Genomic DNA, 16,021 nt, shown 5'->3' on the forward strand with positions numbered 1-16,021 from the left:
GAGGGCGGGCCTCTCGGGAACGGAGTCCCGGGCGTCAATGGCGGCGCTCTGAGGAGAGGATCCTTCCGGGAGCAGCAAGACCGCGCGGTGTGATGAAGCAGGGAGAGACAGGAGGATGGAAGATCAGATAGGAGGCTGATGCAGTAATCCAGTCAGGATAGGATGAGAGATTGAACCAGCAAGGTAGCGGTTTGGATGAAGAGGAAAGGGCGCATCTTGGCGATGTTGTGGAGGTGAGACCGGCAGGTTTTGGTCACAGATTGTATGTGTGGGGCGAATGAAAGAGCAGAGTCGAGGATGACACCCAGGTTGTGGGGTTGTGAGATGGGAAGGATGGTAGTGTTGTCTACATTGACGGGAATAGCACAGTGCATAGAGCACGGATCTGAGAGTCAGAAGGTCATGGGTTCTAATCCCGGCTCTGCAACGTCTGCTGTGTGACCTTGGGCAAGTCACTTAACTTCTCTATGCCTCAGTTACATGATATGCAAACTGTAGATTAATATTGTTAGCCCCAGGTGAGACAGGGACTGGGTCCAACTTGATTTCCTTGCACTTAGTGCAGTGTCTGGCAAATATTAAGCGCTTAACAAATGTCACAATCATTATTATGTACATACAATTATATTTATGTATCTATCTATATGTATGTAATACAGGTCTGTATATATTATATACATTATATATATATATATATATATATATATATATTCATACAGTATAATCATTATATATATATTAATACAGATAAACTTAATAATGTATATATATATATATATATATATATATATAATTGTATAAGTAAGGCATTCTTACCGCACATCAGAAAATCCAAGATGACCCAAATCCTATTTTCAGAACACAAGTTAATGTCCTAGGGATCCCAGTGGTTTCCAAGTTCATATTTCATTCATTCATTCAATCAATCATATTTATTGAGTGCTTACTGTGTGCAGAGAACTGTACTAAACGCTTATTTACAATGATTCAAACCACAGCCCAGGAGAAAACAGGAACGTGCCATCGATATTTTGGGAGAAACACTTTTTTCAGTTGTGTGGTTTAACCAGACTATGCTGCTTTTTCATATAATTTTGGAAATGCACAGAACAGGTATGTGAACCTCCCCTTGATTTAAAGGAACTCAGTTTGTGCTCGAGAAACCTCTTCTAATTCTTGTCAGAATATGGAAAATGATGAAGCCTATTACTAGTACCAAGCAATCAATGCCATTTATTACATTCTTACTGTGTGCCAAAAACTGCACAAAACACGTAGGAATGTATACCATAACAGAATTGGAAGATGTGATCCCTGTCCATAAGGAGCTTATGGTCTACGGTGTGCAGAGCACTGCATTGAGTGCTTGTGAGAGGACAATAGAGTCAGTAGATAAGACCCTTGCCCTCAAGAAGCTTAGAGTCTATGATGTGAAGACCACACATGTCATTGTCATGAGCCCTGACTGATATCTTTGCCCTCCCTGGCCTTCCCCAGACGGCTAAAGATTCACCTCTCCCAGATTGCTGCTCCCCTTGAATGAGATCCTTGGGTGCACCTGACCCAGATTTCCCCGGGATGAGATGCTTGGACACCCTTCAACCAGATTTCTGATCCCCTGGGGTGAAATCCTTAGGTTCACCTCCCTCTCTGGGCAGCCCTACTTAACTGGGAGCTCCTACTGGGTCGCGAACTTGCTGACAAGTTCAAAGTGAAACCAAACCACCAAGGTATACAGCAGAACGCATTATTCCATACTTAGTCTAATTAAAAAAAGGCCAGGGGAAGGTGTACACATGCACCCACAAACACACTCACACATACAAATTATGACAAACAGCTACCCATCCAACTGGTTTCCCTAAGTTCGTGCAGATTCATTCATTCAATTCATTCAATCATATTTATTGAACACTTACTGTGTGCAGGAGCACTGTACTAAGCGCTTGGAAAGTACAGTTCAGCAACAAAGAGAGACAATCCCTGTCCACAACGTGCTCACGGCCTAGAAGCGGGGAAACAGACACCAAAACAAGTAAACGGTCATCAACTAGCAACGATATAAATTAAAAAAATTAGAGATATATATACACATCAGAACAAGTAAAACTCCTGAACTCCTTATCTTCCCTCCCAAACCCTGCCCTCTCCCTAATTTTCCCATCACTGTTGACGGCACTACCATCCTTCCCGTCTCCCAAGCCCGCAACCTTGGTGTCATCCTCGACCCCGCTCTCTCGTTCACCCCTCACATTCAATCTGTCACCAAAAGCTACCGGTCTCACCTCCACAGCATTGCCAAGATCTGCGCTTTCCTCTCCATCCAAACCGCTACCCTGCTCGTTCAATCTCTTAGCCTATCCCTACTGGATTACTGCATCAGCCTCCTCTCCAATCTCCCATCCTCCTGTCTCTTCCCACTGCAATCCATACTTCACGACGCTGCCCTGAATGTCTTTGTGCAGAAACGCTCTGGACATGTTACTCCCCTCCTCAACAACCTCCAGTGGCTACCAATCAACCTACGCATCAGACAAAAACTCCTCACCCTCGGCTTCAAGGCTCTCCGTCACCTCGCCCCCTCCTACCTTACTTCCCTTCTCTCCTTCTACAACCCAGCCCGCACCCTCTGCTCCTCCGCCGTTAATCTCCTCACTGTGCCTCGTTCTCGCCTGTCCCGCCGTCGACCCCCGGCCCACGTCCTCCCCCTGGCCTGGAATGCCCTCCCTCCGCACATCCGCCAAGCTAGCTCTCTTCCTCCCTTCAAAGCCCTACTGAGAGCTCACCTCCTCCAGGAGGCCTTCCCAGACTAAACCCCCTCCTTCCTCACCCCCTCCTCCCCCTCCCCATCCCCCCATCGTACCTCCTTCCCCTCCCCACGGCACCTGTATATATGTATATATGTTTGTACGTATTTATTACTCTATTTATTTATTTATTTATTTTACTGTACATATTTATTCTATTTATTTTATTTTGTTAGTATGTCTTGTGTTGTTGTCTGTCTCCCCCTTCTAGACTGTGAGCCCACTGTTGGGTAGGGACCGTCTCTATATGTTGCCAACTTGTACTTGTACTTGTACTGATTCCCTGCATCGATTGCCTGCTGTTTCAAGCTCGTTACAGGGTGAATCCGGGAATGTGGGCGGGAGGCTAACCCTCCCCATGGGCTCATCTGGCAGTCTTTCTCTTTCCCTACAGCAGGGCCTGCTCCCCTTCTCAAGCCCCTCTGCAAAACAATTCCTTTTCTCCAAAATTTCCTCCTCCTCAAACTTCTCAGTAAGACAATTCCGTTTCTCCTCAGATTCCTCCTTTGACATTGTTGCTCACGGGATCAAAGTATAGTCTCATTTTTATGGCTATTGATTCACACAACACTCTGTTGTTTGCTTCTATGTAAAGTGATGTCAGGCCTGTAGCCCTCACCGGGTTACTCACAGCCCGGACACTGGAAGTGTTCTGGGGCCACACTCTTGCTGAGGTGAAGTGTTGAAGGAAAATAGACTAAACTCAAGACCCTGGCATTAACCTGATCCCTGGACCCACTTCCTCAGACTAAATCTTTTACACATGAATTCGACCCCTAATCTACTTCCTCAACTAACTCTGTCAGCAAACACGACCCGCAGCTTTCTGCTTATTGCATCCTGCCACGGTGGAGGGATGGTGGAGGGGCCCTCCGGCTTAATGATCTGCAGAATAAAGAAAACCGGAGAAGAAGGAAACCCGGAGAAGAAGGAAAACTGCACTGTCATTACAAATGCCAGAAACCGAACAAACTATCTGCTAATAGAAGTCTGGAAGTCGCTCGGTGTTACGGTCAACAAGCGTAGTATAAGAGGAGGGGAAAATTATACCGTGCTGTTGCTCACTGTCCTCCGAAGGGAAGGCAGGGGCAGCCCGGGCCCAAGGGACCTCTTAGGCCGGGGACACCCGTGCCGGCCCGCCTGGTTAAGGACCTGAACTCCGGGTGGGACTGATCATCTCGCGGTAGCAAAACTCTATGCCTTGGTTGGGCGGGGTACAGTTGTGTTCTCGCTACAGCTGAATCTTTGATTAAATTATCTAGTTTCTACGTTGTGGTGATCATTCCCTCGGAGGCCCCAGGACACAAACCCTCTAATATAATCTCGGGTAACGAGTTGGCCACTCGAGACTCGACATCGTTGGTGTCAGGCATGGACTACTCATGTTTTGGGCGCCCCGATTGGAATGCACCAGCCTTCCTGTCTCACAAGCCCGTAACCATGGCGTTATCTTTGACTCTTCTCTCTCATTCAGCCCACATAATCAATCCGTCACCAAATCTTGTCGTCCCGCCTCACAACTTCGCTAAAACCCGCCCTTTCCTCTCCATCCAAACTGCCACCACGTTAAAATAATCGCTCATCCTATCCCACCTAGATCACTGCACCAGCTTCCGTGCTGACCTCCCAACCTCCTGACTCCCCCCTCCAGTCTATACTTCACTCAGCTGCTCGTTTTATCTTTCTACAAAAATGTTCAGGTAAAGTCCCCCCGCCTTCTCAAAAATCTCCAGTGGTTGCCTATCCACCTCCTTATTAAACAAAAACTCCTCACCATTGGTTTTAAAACACTCCATCAACTTGCCCCTCTCCTCCTTTTCTCTCCTTCTGGTGCTAACCTTCTCACTGTGCCTCGATCTCGCCTCTTTCGCTGCTAACCCCTGGCCCACTTCCTTCCTTTGGCCCGGAATGCCCTCCCTCTTCAAATCTGACAAATACTCCCCACCGCTTTCAAAGCCTTATTGAAGGCAAAAGAGTCCTTGCCAAACTAAGCCCCACTTTTCCCCATCTCCCACTCCCTTCTAGCTCGCCCTGACCTGCTCCCTTTGCTCTTCTCCCCACCCCACTCCTAAAGCACTTACCCATATATCTGTAATTTTATTCATTTGTACTGATGCCTGTCCCCCGGCCCCTGCTAAACTTTGAGCTCCTTTTGAGCAGGGATTGTCACTGTTCATTGTTGTATTGTACTTTCCCAAGAGCTTAGTATAGTGCTCTGCACACAGTAATAATAATAATAATAATAATAATAATAATAGCACTTATTAAGCGCTTACTATGTGCAAAGCAATGTTCTAAGCGCTGAGGAGGTTACAAGGTGATCAGGTTGTCCTACGGGGGGTTCGCAGTCTTAAACCCCATTTTACAGGTGAGGTAAATGAGGCCCAGAGAAGTTAAGTGACTTGCCCAAAGTATCACAGCAAGCAAGTGGTGGAATGTGTTGAAATGATATTAGGTCTTTGACCAGCAGCAGGTATATGACAGGCAGAGGAGGGGGTGAAGGGTGGTGCTGTCTACCTACTAGGTATTTGACTGGATTATGGATGTGCCTGGGCTCCCTTATCTGATTGACCACCATCTTGTTAAAGGGGGTGATTTACAACTTGATAATGAGTTGATTATTCCTTTGGAAGATTTCCCAGTTCTAGAATGCAATCTGAAGCAACCTGGGAGGGCTTGGGTTCTAAACCTGGCCCTGCCACTTGTCTGCTTTGGGACCTTGGGTAAATGACTTCTCTGGGACTCAGTTACCTCATTTATAAAATGGAGATTACGTTTGTGAGCCCCATGTGGGACGTGGACTGTATCCAACCTGATTAACTTGTACTTACCCCAGCACTTACTACAATGCCTTTATATGATATGATTTATTTATTTATCTATATATTTATTTATATTAATGTCTGTCTCCCCCTCTGGATTGTGAGCTCGTTGTGGGCAACGAATGTGTCTGCTTGTTTTTATATTTTACATTCCCACACGCTTATTCATTCATTCATTCAATCGTATTTATTGAGCACTTACTGTGCGCAGAGCACTGTACTAAGCGCTTGGGAAGTACAAGTTGGCAACATATAGAGACGATCCCTACCCAACAGCGGGCTCACAGTCTAGAAGGGGAAGACAGACAACAAAACAAAACATATTAACAAAATAAAATAAAGTAGTGACCCAGCTCCCCTGGTCCATGTCTGCCGCAGTCCCACTCTAACCCTAAGGGGTTGGGGGTCAGAACAACCCTCACCCTCAGGACATGCTGCCTACTGAATCTGTCTGCAGCTGCTCCCTGGCTCCCTCCCTCACCAAGCCCTAGAGTCACCAATTTAGTTCAGTATAGTGCTTTGCACACAGTAAGCACTCAGTTAATACAGTTGAACGAATGAATGAATGTCCGGCATACAATAAGCACCTAACAAATACGATTAAAAAATAAAACATTACAAAACAAAATAAAAAAATACTCTGCAGCTTCTTACCTCTTTTGATCAAGACATAGCAAATGGGATATGGTGTCAGCGAGTCAGTAAATCATATTTATCGAGTGCTTACTGTGTGCAGAGCTCTATACTTAGAGCTTGGGAGAGTACAACATTATAATAGACACGTTCCCTGCCCACGATAATAATAATAATAATAATAATAATAATAATAATAATAATGGCATTTACTAAGCGCTTACTATGTGCAAAGCAATGTTCTAAGCACTGGGGAGGTTACAAGGTGATCAGGTTGTCCCACGTGGGACACACAGTCTTAAACCCCATTTTAAAGGTCACTGAGGTCGCTGAGACACAGAGAAGTGAAGTGTCTTGCCCAAAGGCACACAGCTGACAAGTCGTGGAGCCGGGATTTAAATCCATGACCTATGACTCCAAAGCCCCTGCTCTTTCCTCTGAGCCACGCTGCTTTTCTAATTATACAATCTAGAGGGGGAGACAGACATTATTATAAATTAAATTACAGATGTGTATGTAAGTTCTGTGGGACTGGGAGGGAGGATGAATAAAGGGAGCAAGTCAAGGCTATGCAAATTGGAGTGGAAGAGGAAAGGAGGGCTTAGTCAGGGAAGGCTTTTTGGAAGAGAAGTACTTTCAGTGAGACTTCTAAGAGGGAGAGAGTAATTGCCTTTTAGATATAATAATAATGATATTAATATTAATAATAATAATGGCATTTATTAAGTGCTTACTGTATTGAAAGCTCTGTTCTAAGCGCTAGGAAGGTTACAAGGTGATCAGGTTATCCCACGGGGGCTAACAGTCTTAATTCCCATTTTACAGATGAGGTAATTGAGGCTCAGAGAAGTTGAGTGACTTGCCCAAAGTAACACAGATGACAATTAACAGAGCAAGGATTTGAACCCGTAACCTCTGACTCCAAAGCCCGTGCTCTTTCCACTGAGCCAAGCTGCTAGGAATGAAGAGGAAGGACATCCCAGACTACAGGGGAGATATGGGTGAGAGGTCGATGGCAAGATAGATGAGATCGAGATACAGTGAGAAGGTTGGCATTGGAAATAGGAGAATGAAGTCTTCAGGAAGATGCCAAGAGAGCTGGACCTTGTGTCTTTTGAAAGGCCACTTGAATGGACACCATCTGTACTGCTGAATGATAACCATTATTAAGTGGGTGTTATCTATATAGACCTGCAATGTAGATGAGCTGGCATTTGTGGATAATATTTTCATCCATGCATTCTGTCAGAATTAATGCATTAATTTTGGCCAAATCTATGAACAGCCCTAGAAGAAAGGTTTTCTGCGGGTGTAAAATATTCCTTCCCCACAAAATGTGGTCGCTGGGGGGCAAGGGTTGGGTAGGTTTGGGAATGGAACAGGGAACATCCAGCATAGGACTTGTGAATCTGGAGAAAACTGTCCATCAGAAAGACTCTTGCCAATCACGCAAGCAGGAAGGCAAGGTTGGAGTGCAAGCCCAACATTTGCCTGAATTTAAGGAGAAATCTGTTAAACTGAGAGCAAAATAGAACATTCAGTAAAACCAAGTGAACTTACCATACATAATAAGATCAGATGTTAAATAAACCTAGAATGGATTAGTTTTAGTAGGACCTGTGCTCTCTTCATCTTTGTTTTTGTTTTCTGAACTGATAATTTTGCTTCCTGTTGCCAAGATGTTACACTGGCTATTTTCCTAAAGGAGCATTCTGCTTGTCAGACTCAATACTTTTGTCCTCTAGATTGTAAGCTTGTTGTGGGCAGTGAATGTGTCTACTAACTCTGATATATTTTACTCTACCGAGCACTTAGTACAGCGCTCTGCGCAGAGGAAGTGCTCATAAATATCATTGATTGATTTTGTCTATTAAAGACATTATCAACCTAAAGTGCCCATTGATGTTCTTTCCACTTGACAAATATGCGAAATCAGAGATACAAAAGTCAGGCAAGCAAGTGAGCAATCTCTTTTGCTTGAAATACCCAGACAAATGAGCTGGAAAATTTCCCTCCAAAATTATCAGAAAAATGTTCTCAGCTACCTTCTCCAAATCACCAGGGGACATTTGGTTGCAAGGTACCGGTGACTGGCAATTAGACGATGGTCATAAGAGAAACAGAAATGATTTCTCTTTTGGGATCAAAATCCAGTGAAAATGTCTTTTTCCTTCCCTGCATCTATACTCATTTTTTTAAAGCAAAATTCAATTTGGCATCATCTTGGGCAAACCTTCCGCAAGGGGAGACTGGTCATATTCCCATGAGGCTGATTAGACAGAACGTTATGAGGTTCCTGAATATCTGTAGAATCCAGTTTAAATGTGAGAGGAGAAACAGTGTACCTAATGAATCTGCTTCAGGGCAGACCTAGAGCAAGGATGGACAAATCGAGTCTGGTAGAGATGTTTGTCACAGTCCCAGCAAAATATATTCTTTCTCATTGACTTGGAAAAGTCACCAAGTTTTTAGTGCACTTAGAAGTCCCCCTTCATAAAGGATCTAGATGTTCTGAGAGGGGGATCTTGAGCTAATATTGCAGAGAAAGATTGGCAATGAAAGGAAATTGGACTAAAATTCGTTGCTGCTCTAAATCTGGACTTCACTCCAAGAAAAGACACCTCAGGTCAAGTTTAGGTTTATCCAGAAGCCATTTGGGTTCTTATGGAATCTCAGACCTGATGCTTTTCTAGTTTCTAGGATTTTGTATCTTTGGCGGGGGTAAGGAAACAAAGCTGGAAAACATGGTTGTGGCTGGAATGGAGTGGCCACTAGTTCCTTTACGTAACCATTTTAGGCTGGTGCCTGTCCTACCTCAAGGACTATGTAATTGGAGCAAGCCATTGCTGAAGTTGGGTGAACAGGGAACAAAGGAAGAAATCCATATCTACGAAGGCATAGAAAGTGAGTGTTTGGATAGGGTTTGATCACTCCTCCCAAGGAAAAAAGTCACACTTTGTTTTCATCTTGGAGAAATCAGGATACTGTAAATTGATGAATTTACTGAGCACCACTGTACTAAGCACTTGGTAGAGTACACTCGAATTAGTAGACATGGTCCTTGCTCTTAAGGAGCTTGCATTTTAGCAGGGGAAACAGATACTGAAATAATGTAGAGAGAGGAGTAAAGAGGAAAAGGGGAGGTGTACATGAATTACTGCTTGAATAATTTATTATATAAGATATGGACATAAGTGTTATAGAAGCTTGAGTTTGTTAGGTACTCAGGTGGCATTGAAGTGCTGAGACGTCAACTGAAGGAAATATAGCCTGAGTACAGGAAATAATTAATTAGAGTAGATCTCTTTGTCGGAGATGTTATTTCAGTAGCACTTTGAAATTGGGGAGTTTGAGGAAGTGGGGGAGGGGGTTCTGTAGGATTTGCAGAGGGAGGGAGTTCCAGGAAGAGAGAAAAACATGAGAAAGCGATCCCTAGCAGAAGAGACAAGAATGAATCATCGTCTGGAAGGAGCAAAGAGTCCTAGTTGGGTGGGAAAAGAGAATGAATAAGTAGGAAGGACAGATTTTATTGAGTGTTTTAAAGCCAGTGATTAGGAGTTCCTGCTTGATGCAGAGAGGACTGGAGAACCATTGGAGGTTTTTGAGGAGTGGAGAGATGTGGCAGAACAACATATTAGAAAGATCAACATTTTAGAGAACCAGTGTGGCCTGATGGATAAAGCACGGGTCTGGGCGTCAGAAGGACCTGCGTTCTAATCCCTGCCCTGCCCTTAGCTTGCTGCCTGACCTTGGGCAAGTCACTTAACTTCTTTGTGCCTCAGTTCCCTCCTCTGTAAAAAGGGGTTAAGGTTGCGAGCCCATTGTGGGACATAAATTGTACCAATCTGATTAGCAACCTGATTAGCATGTATCTACCCCAGCATTTAGTATAGTGCCTGGCACATCGTAAGCATTTAACAAATGCAATAAAAAATGATGCTGGGCTCAGAGTGAAATATGGATAGAAGAGGGGAGCGACTGATGCAATTGTCAATCCATGAGTGTGTCTCTGAGAGGGACTATCTTGCGAGCTACTAGCTTAAGTAGTTTATCAAATGAGCTATTGAGGTTGGGGGACAATACTACAAAGGAAATTATCCACTTTAATATTACACATTTAACAAATACATCTCTTCCATTCTGGCTGATCATTACGTCAATGACTTTTTATTCATTTCATTAAAAGGAATTTTATTCTAACTCTTATTGGCCAGCATTTTTCTCTAATGATGATCATGTCTGGAGACTGTAAAATCCATATGAATGTCCGTTTCTCCTTCATGTGCTTATATAAAGGCAGCTAATTGGAAAACCATATACTTTGTGCACCAATAACCTCCACAAAACTGTAAATAAATTTAGGAATTGACCTAATTTGTCCCAAACCTGAAACCAGTTACGAATCCAGGGAACAGTTATGTGTTTCTATTGCAAATCTCAGATGTAAACAGGTGCTCAAAATGCCCTTTTCACTGCATTTATGTGTGGCCCTTCAGAAATATTGCCCATATCTGTACTCTCCCAAGCACTCAGTGCAATTCTCTGCACACAGTAACCAATTGATCAATCAACCACATTTATTAAGGGTTTGCTTTGTGCAGAGTACTGTACTAAGGGTCTGGAAGAGTACAATGTAACAGAGTTAATAGATACATTCCCTACCCACAATAAGCTTACAGGCTAGAGGAACAGACAATATAAATAAATAAATTATGGATATGTACATAAGTGCTGTGAGGCTGAGGGAGCAATGCAAATCTAAATGCAAAGGTGACACAGAAGGGAGTGGTAGAGGAGGAAATCAGGGCTCATTCAGGAAAATCAACGAGGCTTTGAATGTGGGGAGAGTGATTGTCTGTTGGATATGAAGAGGGAGGGCATCCAGGACAGAGGCAAAATATGGGCAATAGGTCGGCAATGAGATAGGTGAGATCACAGTACCGTGCGTAGGTTGGCATTAGAGGAGTGAAGTGTCTGGGCTGGGTTATAGTAGCGAGGAGGAAGGTAAGGTAGGAGGGGGCAAGGTGATTAAGTGTTTTAAAGCTGATGGTAAGGAGTGGGGAATCATAGACTGAATGTTTTGTAGAAAAATAATCTGGGCAGCAGAATGAAGTATGGATTAGAGAGGAGAGAGATGGGAGGCAGGAAGGTTAGCAAGAAGGTGAATACAGTGATCAAGATGGGATAGGTTAGTGCTTGGATTAACATGGTAGCAGTTTGGATGGAGAGGAAAAGGCAGATTTTAGCGATGTTGTAAAGGTTGGATTTAGAGGATTTAGTGACAGATTGAATATGTGAGTTGAATGAGAGAGTTGAGTCAAGGATAACACCAAGGTTATGAGCTTGTGAGACAGGAAGGATGGTGGTGCTGTGTGCAGTGATGGGAAAGTCATGGACACGACACGGTTTGGGTGGGAAGATAAGAGAGTGCTGTTTAGGACATGTTATGTTTGAGGTGTCGGTGTTACATCTAAATAGAGATATCTTGAAGGCAGGAGGAAATATGAGACTGCAGAAGAGAGAGATCTGGGTTGGAGGTATAGATCCGGGAATTATTCTCATAGAGATGGTAGGTAGTTGGAGCCATGGGAGAGAATGAGTGGGAGTGGGTGTAGATGGAGAATAGAAGGGGACCTAGAACAGAACCTTGAGGGACCCCCCACAGTTAGGGGATGTGAGACAGAGGAGGAGCCTGGGAAACAGATTGAGACTGAGCAGCCAGAGAGATGAGAACCAGGAGAACCAGGACAGTAGACATTCAATACATTGATTGATTGACTGATGTAAAGAGTGGGTGGGCATTGAAAGTTTGAGAGAAAGGTTGCAGGATATAGGATACAAGGAATCTAAGGAGTTGATAATTATTAAAGAGGGAGAGCAGGAAGTGGGGAGGGGCAAGGGCAATGCGTTAAAGGATGAATCCTACACATTTCCATGTTTTCCTCTGGGAAGCAGAAGTCCAAGAGGGGATTTAGTAGAAACCTATGCCTGGAAGGAGAGGAGTAAACTCCTAGGTATGTTCTTGTTGTGACTGTTCTTGTTTCTGAAAACACTACTCTCCCCATCTTCAAAGCCTTCTAAAATCAGATCTCCTCCATGAGGCTTTTACTGACTATGAACTCACTTCTTCAATTTTCCCTCTCTTCTGCATTACCTGCACTTGGGTCTCTACCCTTTAAACACTTTGACATTCACCCCTTCCCCAGAGCACTTATGTGCATATCCATCTATCATTTGTCTTAATGTCTGCCTCCCCCTCCAGTCTGTAAGCTTCTTGTGGGCAGGTATCAGGTCTACCTAATCTAGTCAGTTAATCATATTTATTGAGCATTTACTATGTGCAGAGTACTATACAAAGCACTTTGGGAGAATACACTATAGCAATATAACAGACACATTCCCTGCTCACAACGAGCTTACAAATTCTATTGCACTGTACTCTCCCAAGCATTGAATATAGCACTCCAGGCACTCAATAAATATCACTGATTGATTGATTGATTGATAATAGAACAAGAAAGAGCATTCAATATCCTTAATTCAATAATTAACCCCTTATTTTGAGAATAAAAAAGTAAAGAGATTGTAGTTTTATGGATTATGAGCATTATCAGGAATCTTTGTGACCATTTGCTTCCTCTCCCCAATAGAGCCCCTTACCTATAAGGAAGTATCTCTGGAGTGGAATCACAGAAAAGGGACTGTCTGAAAAAGGAACGTTTAGTTGTCTAACTTGTGCCATTGGAGGCATTCACAGTGAGAGGAGGGAATAAAGTTAACCTGACAGTACATGCACCTTGTCTACTAAAAGGAGACAACACATTTCTAAAGCAAACAATTCAGCAAGCCGATTCGTGGCTTAGTGGAAAAAGCACGGGCTTGGGAGTCAGAAGTCGTGGATTCTAATCCTGGCTCCACTACTTGTCAGCTGTGCGACTTTGGGCAAGTCACTTAACTTCTCTGTGCCTCAGTTACCTCATTTGTAAAATGGGGATGAAGACTGTGAGCCCCACGTAGGACATCCTGATTACCTTGTATCTACTCCAGCACTTAGAACAATGCTTGGCACATAGTAAGAGCTTAACAAATGCATTATTATTATTATTATTGTGATTATCCCTAAGTAAAGCAAAACGGCTTCTGTTGGGAGCTCCAGTGTGCTGTGAAATTCATCAGTCAATCAATCACATTTACTGAGCACTTAAGGTGTGCAGAACACTCATGATGATGATGATGATGATGGTAGTCGTTATGTGCTTACTATGTGTCAAGCACTGTTCTAAACGCTGGGGTAGATACAAGGTAATTAGGTTGTCCTACATGGGGCTCACAGTCTTCATCCCCATTTTACAGGTGGGGGAACTGAGACACAGAGGACTTAATCGATTTGCCCAAGGTCACACAGCTGACAGGTGGTGGAGCCGGGATTAGAACCTACGACCTGTGACTCCCAAGCCCGTGCTCTTTCCACTAGGCCCTGCTGCTCCTCAAGCACTGTACTAAGTACTTAGGAAAATACAACAGATTTGGTAGACATGTTTCCTGCTCACAATGAGCTTACCATCAAGAGGCGGAGACAAACATTAATTATAAATAAATAAATTACAGGTAGGTACGTAAATTCTGTGGGACTGAGGAAGGTGTGACTAAAGGGTGAAAATCCAAGTGAAATGCTACCAGTGGTACTAATCATGCTGGTTGACAAGCTCTGAACTAAGTGGAAAGAATACTGGATTCAGCATATCGAAGCAGTCTCTGCAGCACTCTGCAGAGAGTAAGCACTCAGTAAATACCATTGATTGATTGTTACTTGGCTTGATTTTTCTTTCTGTCAAATGGGACCAAGGTGTTTCAAGAATGAGTGAAATGTTAGGTAATATAAATTAAGTACCTTGGGTTCCATGGGAAAAAAATGGTGCTAAAGAAATTCAATTATCTTTATCTTTTCAAGTAAACCAGTTCTCTGTTGTGCATGCTCACCAGTCTGATCATCACCAACACTGAATTGATGGAAAAAAGGAACAAAGTGACCGAATTCATTCTCTTGGGACTTACCCGGAATCCAGAATTGCAGAAACATTTATTTGTTTTGTTTCTAATCATTTACCTGGTAACTCTTTTGGGAAACCTGCTTGTGGTTATAACCATCAAGGCCAGTCAGAATCTCAGCTCCTCTATGTACTACTTCCTCTGGTACTTATCTTTCATAGGTGCTTTCTACTCCTCTTTCACTACTCCCAAAATGATTGTAGACAGCCTGTCTGCTAGAAAAGTCATATCCTATGATGGCTGTTTGGTCCAGCTCTTTCTATCACACTTCTTTGGAAGGACTAGACTGTAAGCCCATTGTTGGGTAGGGACCGTCTCTATATGTTGCCGACTTGTACTTCCCAAGCACTTAGTACAGTACCCTGCACACAGTAGCGCTCAATAAATATGTTTGAATGAATGAATGAATGACACAGGTCATCCTTCTCATTGTGATGGCCTTTGATCATTACATGGCCATCTGCAAACCCTTGCACTATTTGATCATCATGAACTGGCAGGTGTGTGTCCTACTGGTGGGGGTAGCCTGGGTATTGGGCTTCTTTCATTCAATAATTCAGATTCCCATTCTATTCCGGCTGCCCTTCTGTGATCCCAATGTCATTGATCCTTTTTTCTGTGACATGTACCCTTTGTTGGAACTTGCCTGCACAAACACCTACGTCGTGGGCCTGTCGGTGGCTATCAACGGTGGCCTGATCTGCACTGTCTGTTTCCTCATGTTGGTCGTCTCCTACATGGTCATCTTGAACTCCCTAAAAAGTTATAGTTCAGAGGGAAGGTGCAAAGCCCTCTCCACCTGTGGCTCTCATGTCAAGGTTGTCATGCTGTTCTTTGTTCCCTGTATCTTCACCTACATGAGGCCTGCCTCCACCTTCCCCATGGACAAAACAGTGGCCATATTCTATGTTTTCAGTACTCCCATGTTATACCCCTAGATCTACACTGTGAGAAATGAGGAGGTGAAAAATTCCGTGAGGAAGATATGGAGCCAAATAATGACTTCAGGAGATAAGTGAATCACTTTCTGAGAATTACGTTGTTTTTTTCAGTGGGAGAAGGAAGAAACCAGTGGGTTCTTCAAATGCTTTAAGGAAAATCACTGTGGCATAATCTCTTCTAAAAGAACCATACTTGAAGGTTTTAATGTATTTTGAATTGTCGGAACAATGAATGCCATTTCCTGTACATGTTTACGTCTTCCTTCTCATTATACACATTAATTAAAAAACTCCTTTTAGTACATTCTAATGGTAATTGGAATCCTCTTAAGGGAAGAATACAAGGGAAAGCAGATAGTTTTGGTAAATGAGAGACCACTCAGGATTATATACTCAATAAGTGAAATCAGTGTGTCCAGGGTGACATAGTAATGACTTCATGGGTGAAGGAGAAGAGAGATTTTTTTGGTATTTGGATAGATTTGAAGCAGAAGAGCCAACATTCTGGGATGAAGAAAGAAGGAGCAAAACCTTAGGGACCACGTGGACTTGGGAAAATCAATAAGAATGTCCCATGCCTGCACAAGTGGGCCCTGCATCAGCTTTTTAATCACCAAAATAGCCACCCACTTTCAGATGAAACAAAACCCATTTTGAATATACTCCAACACAAAAATAGCTCTTGATGGACAATATTACTCTTTGACAGTGAAACCTGAAAGTCATTCAGATTATTGTTGCTATACATAATGTAGAATGGTTATCTCAC

At 43.3% G+C, this 16,021-nt stretch overlaps 1 protein-coding gene across 1 annotated transcript; it reads left to right on the forward strand.

Annotated features, from left to right (window-relative positions):
* Positions 1–14,234: 14,234 nt before the first annotated feature.
* LOC119922658 (olfactory receptor 4A15-like) lies at positions 14,235–15,249 on the forward strand. Its single transcript, XM_038742363.1, has 2 exons — positions 14,235–14,601; positions 14,732–15,249. Exons 1-2 carry the CDS (start codon positions 14,235–14,237, stop codon positions 15,247–15,249), a joined length of 885 nt encoding a protein of 294 aa, XP_038598291.1.
* The last annotated feature ends 772 nt before the right edge of the window (positions 15,250–16,021 follow it).

The sequence above is a fragment of the Tachyglossus aculeatus genome, unplaced genomic scaffold (assembly GCF_015852505.1).
Source record: "Tachyglossus aculeatus isolate mTacAcu1 unplaced genomic scaffold, mTacAcu1.pri scaffold_116_arrow_ctg1, whole genome shotgun sequence".
NCBI lineage: Eukaryota > Metazoa > Chordata > Mammalia > Monotremata > Tachyglossidae > Tachyglossus > Tachyglossus aculeatus.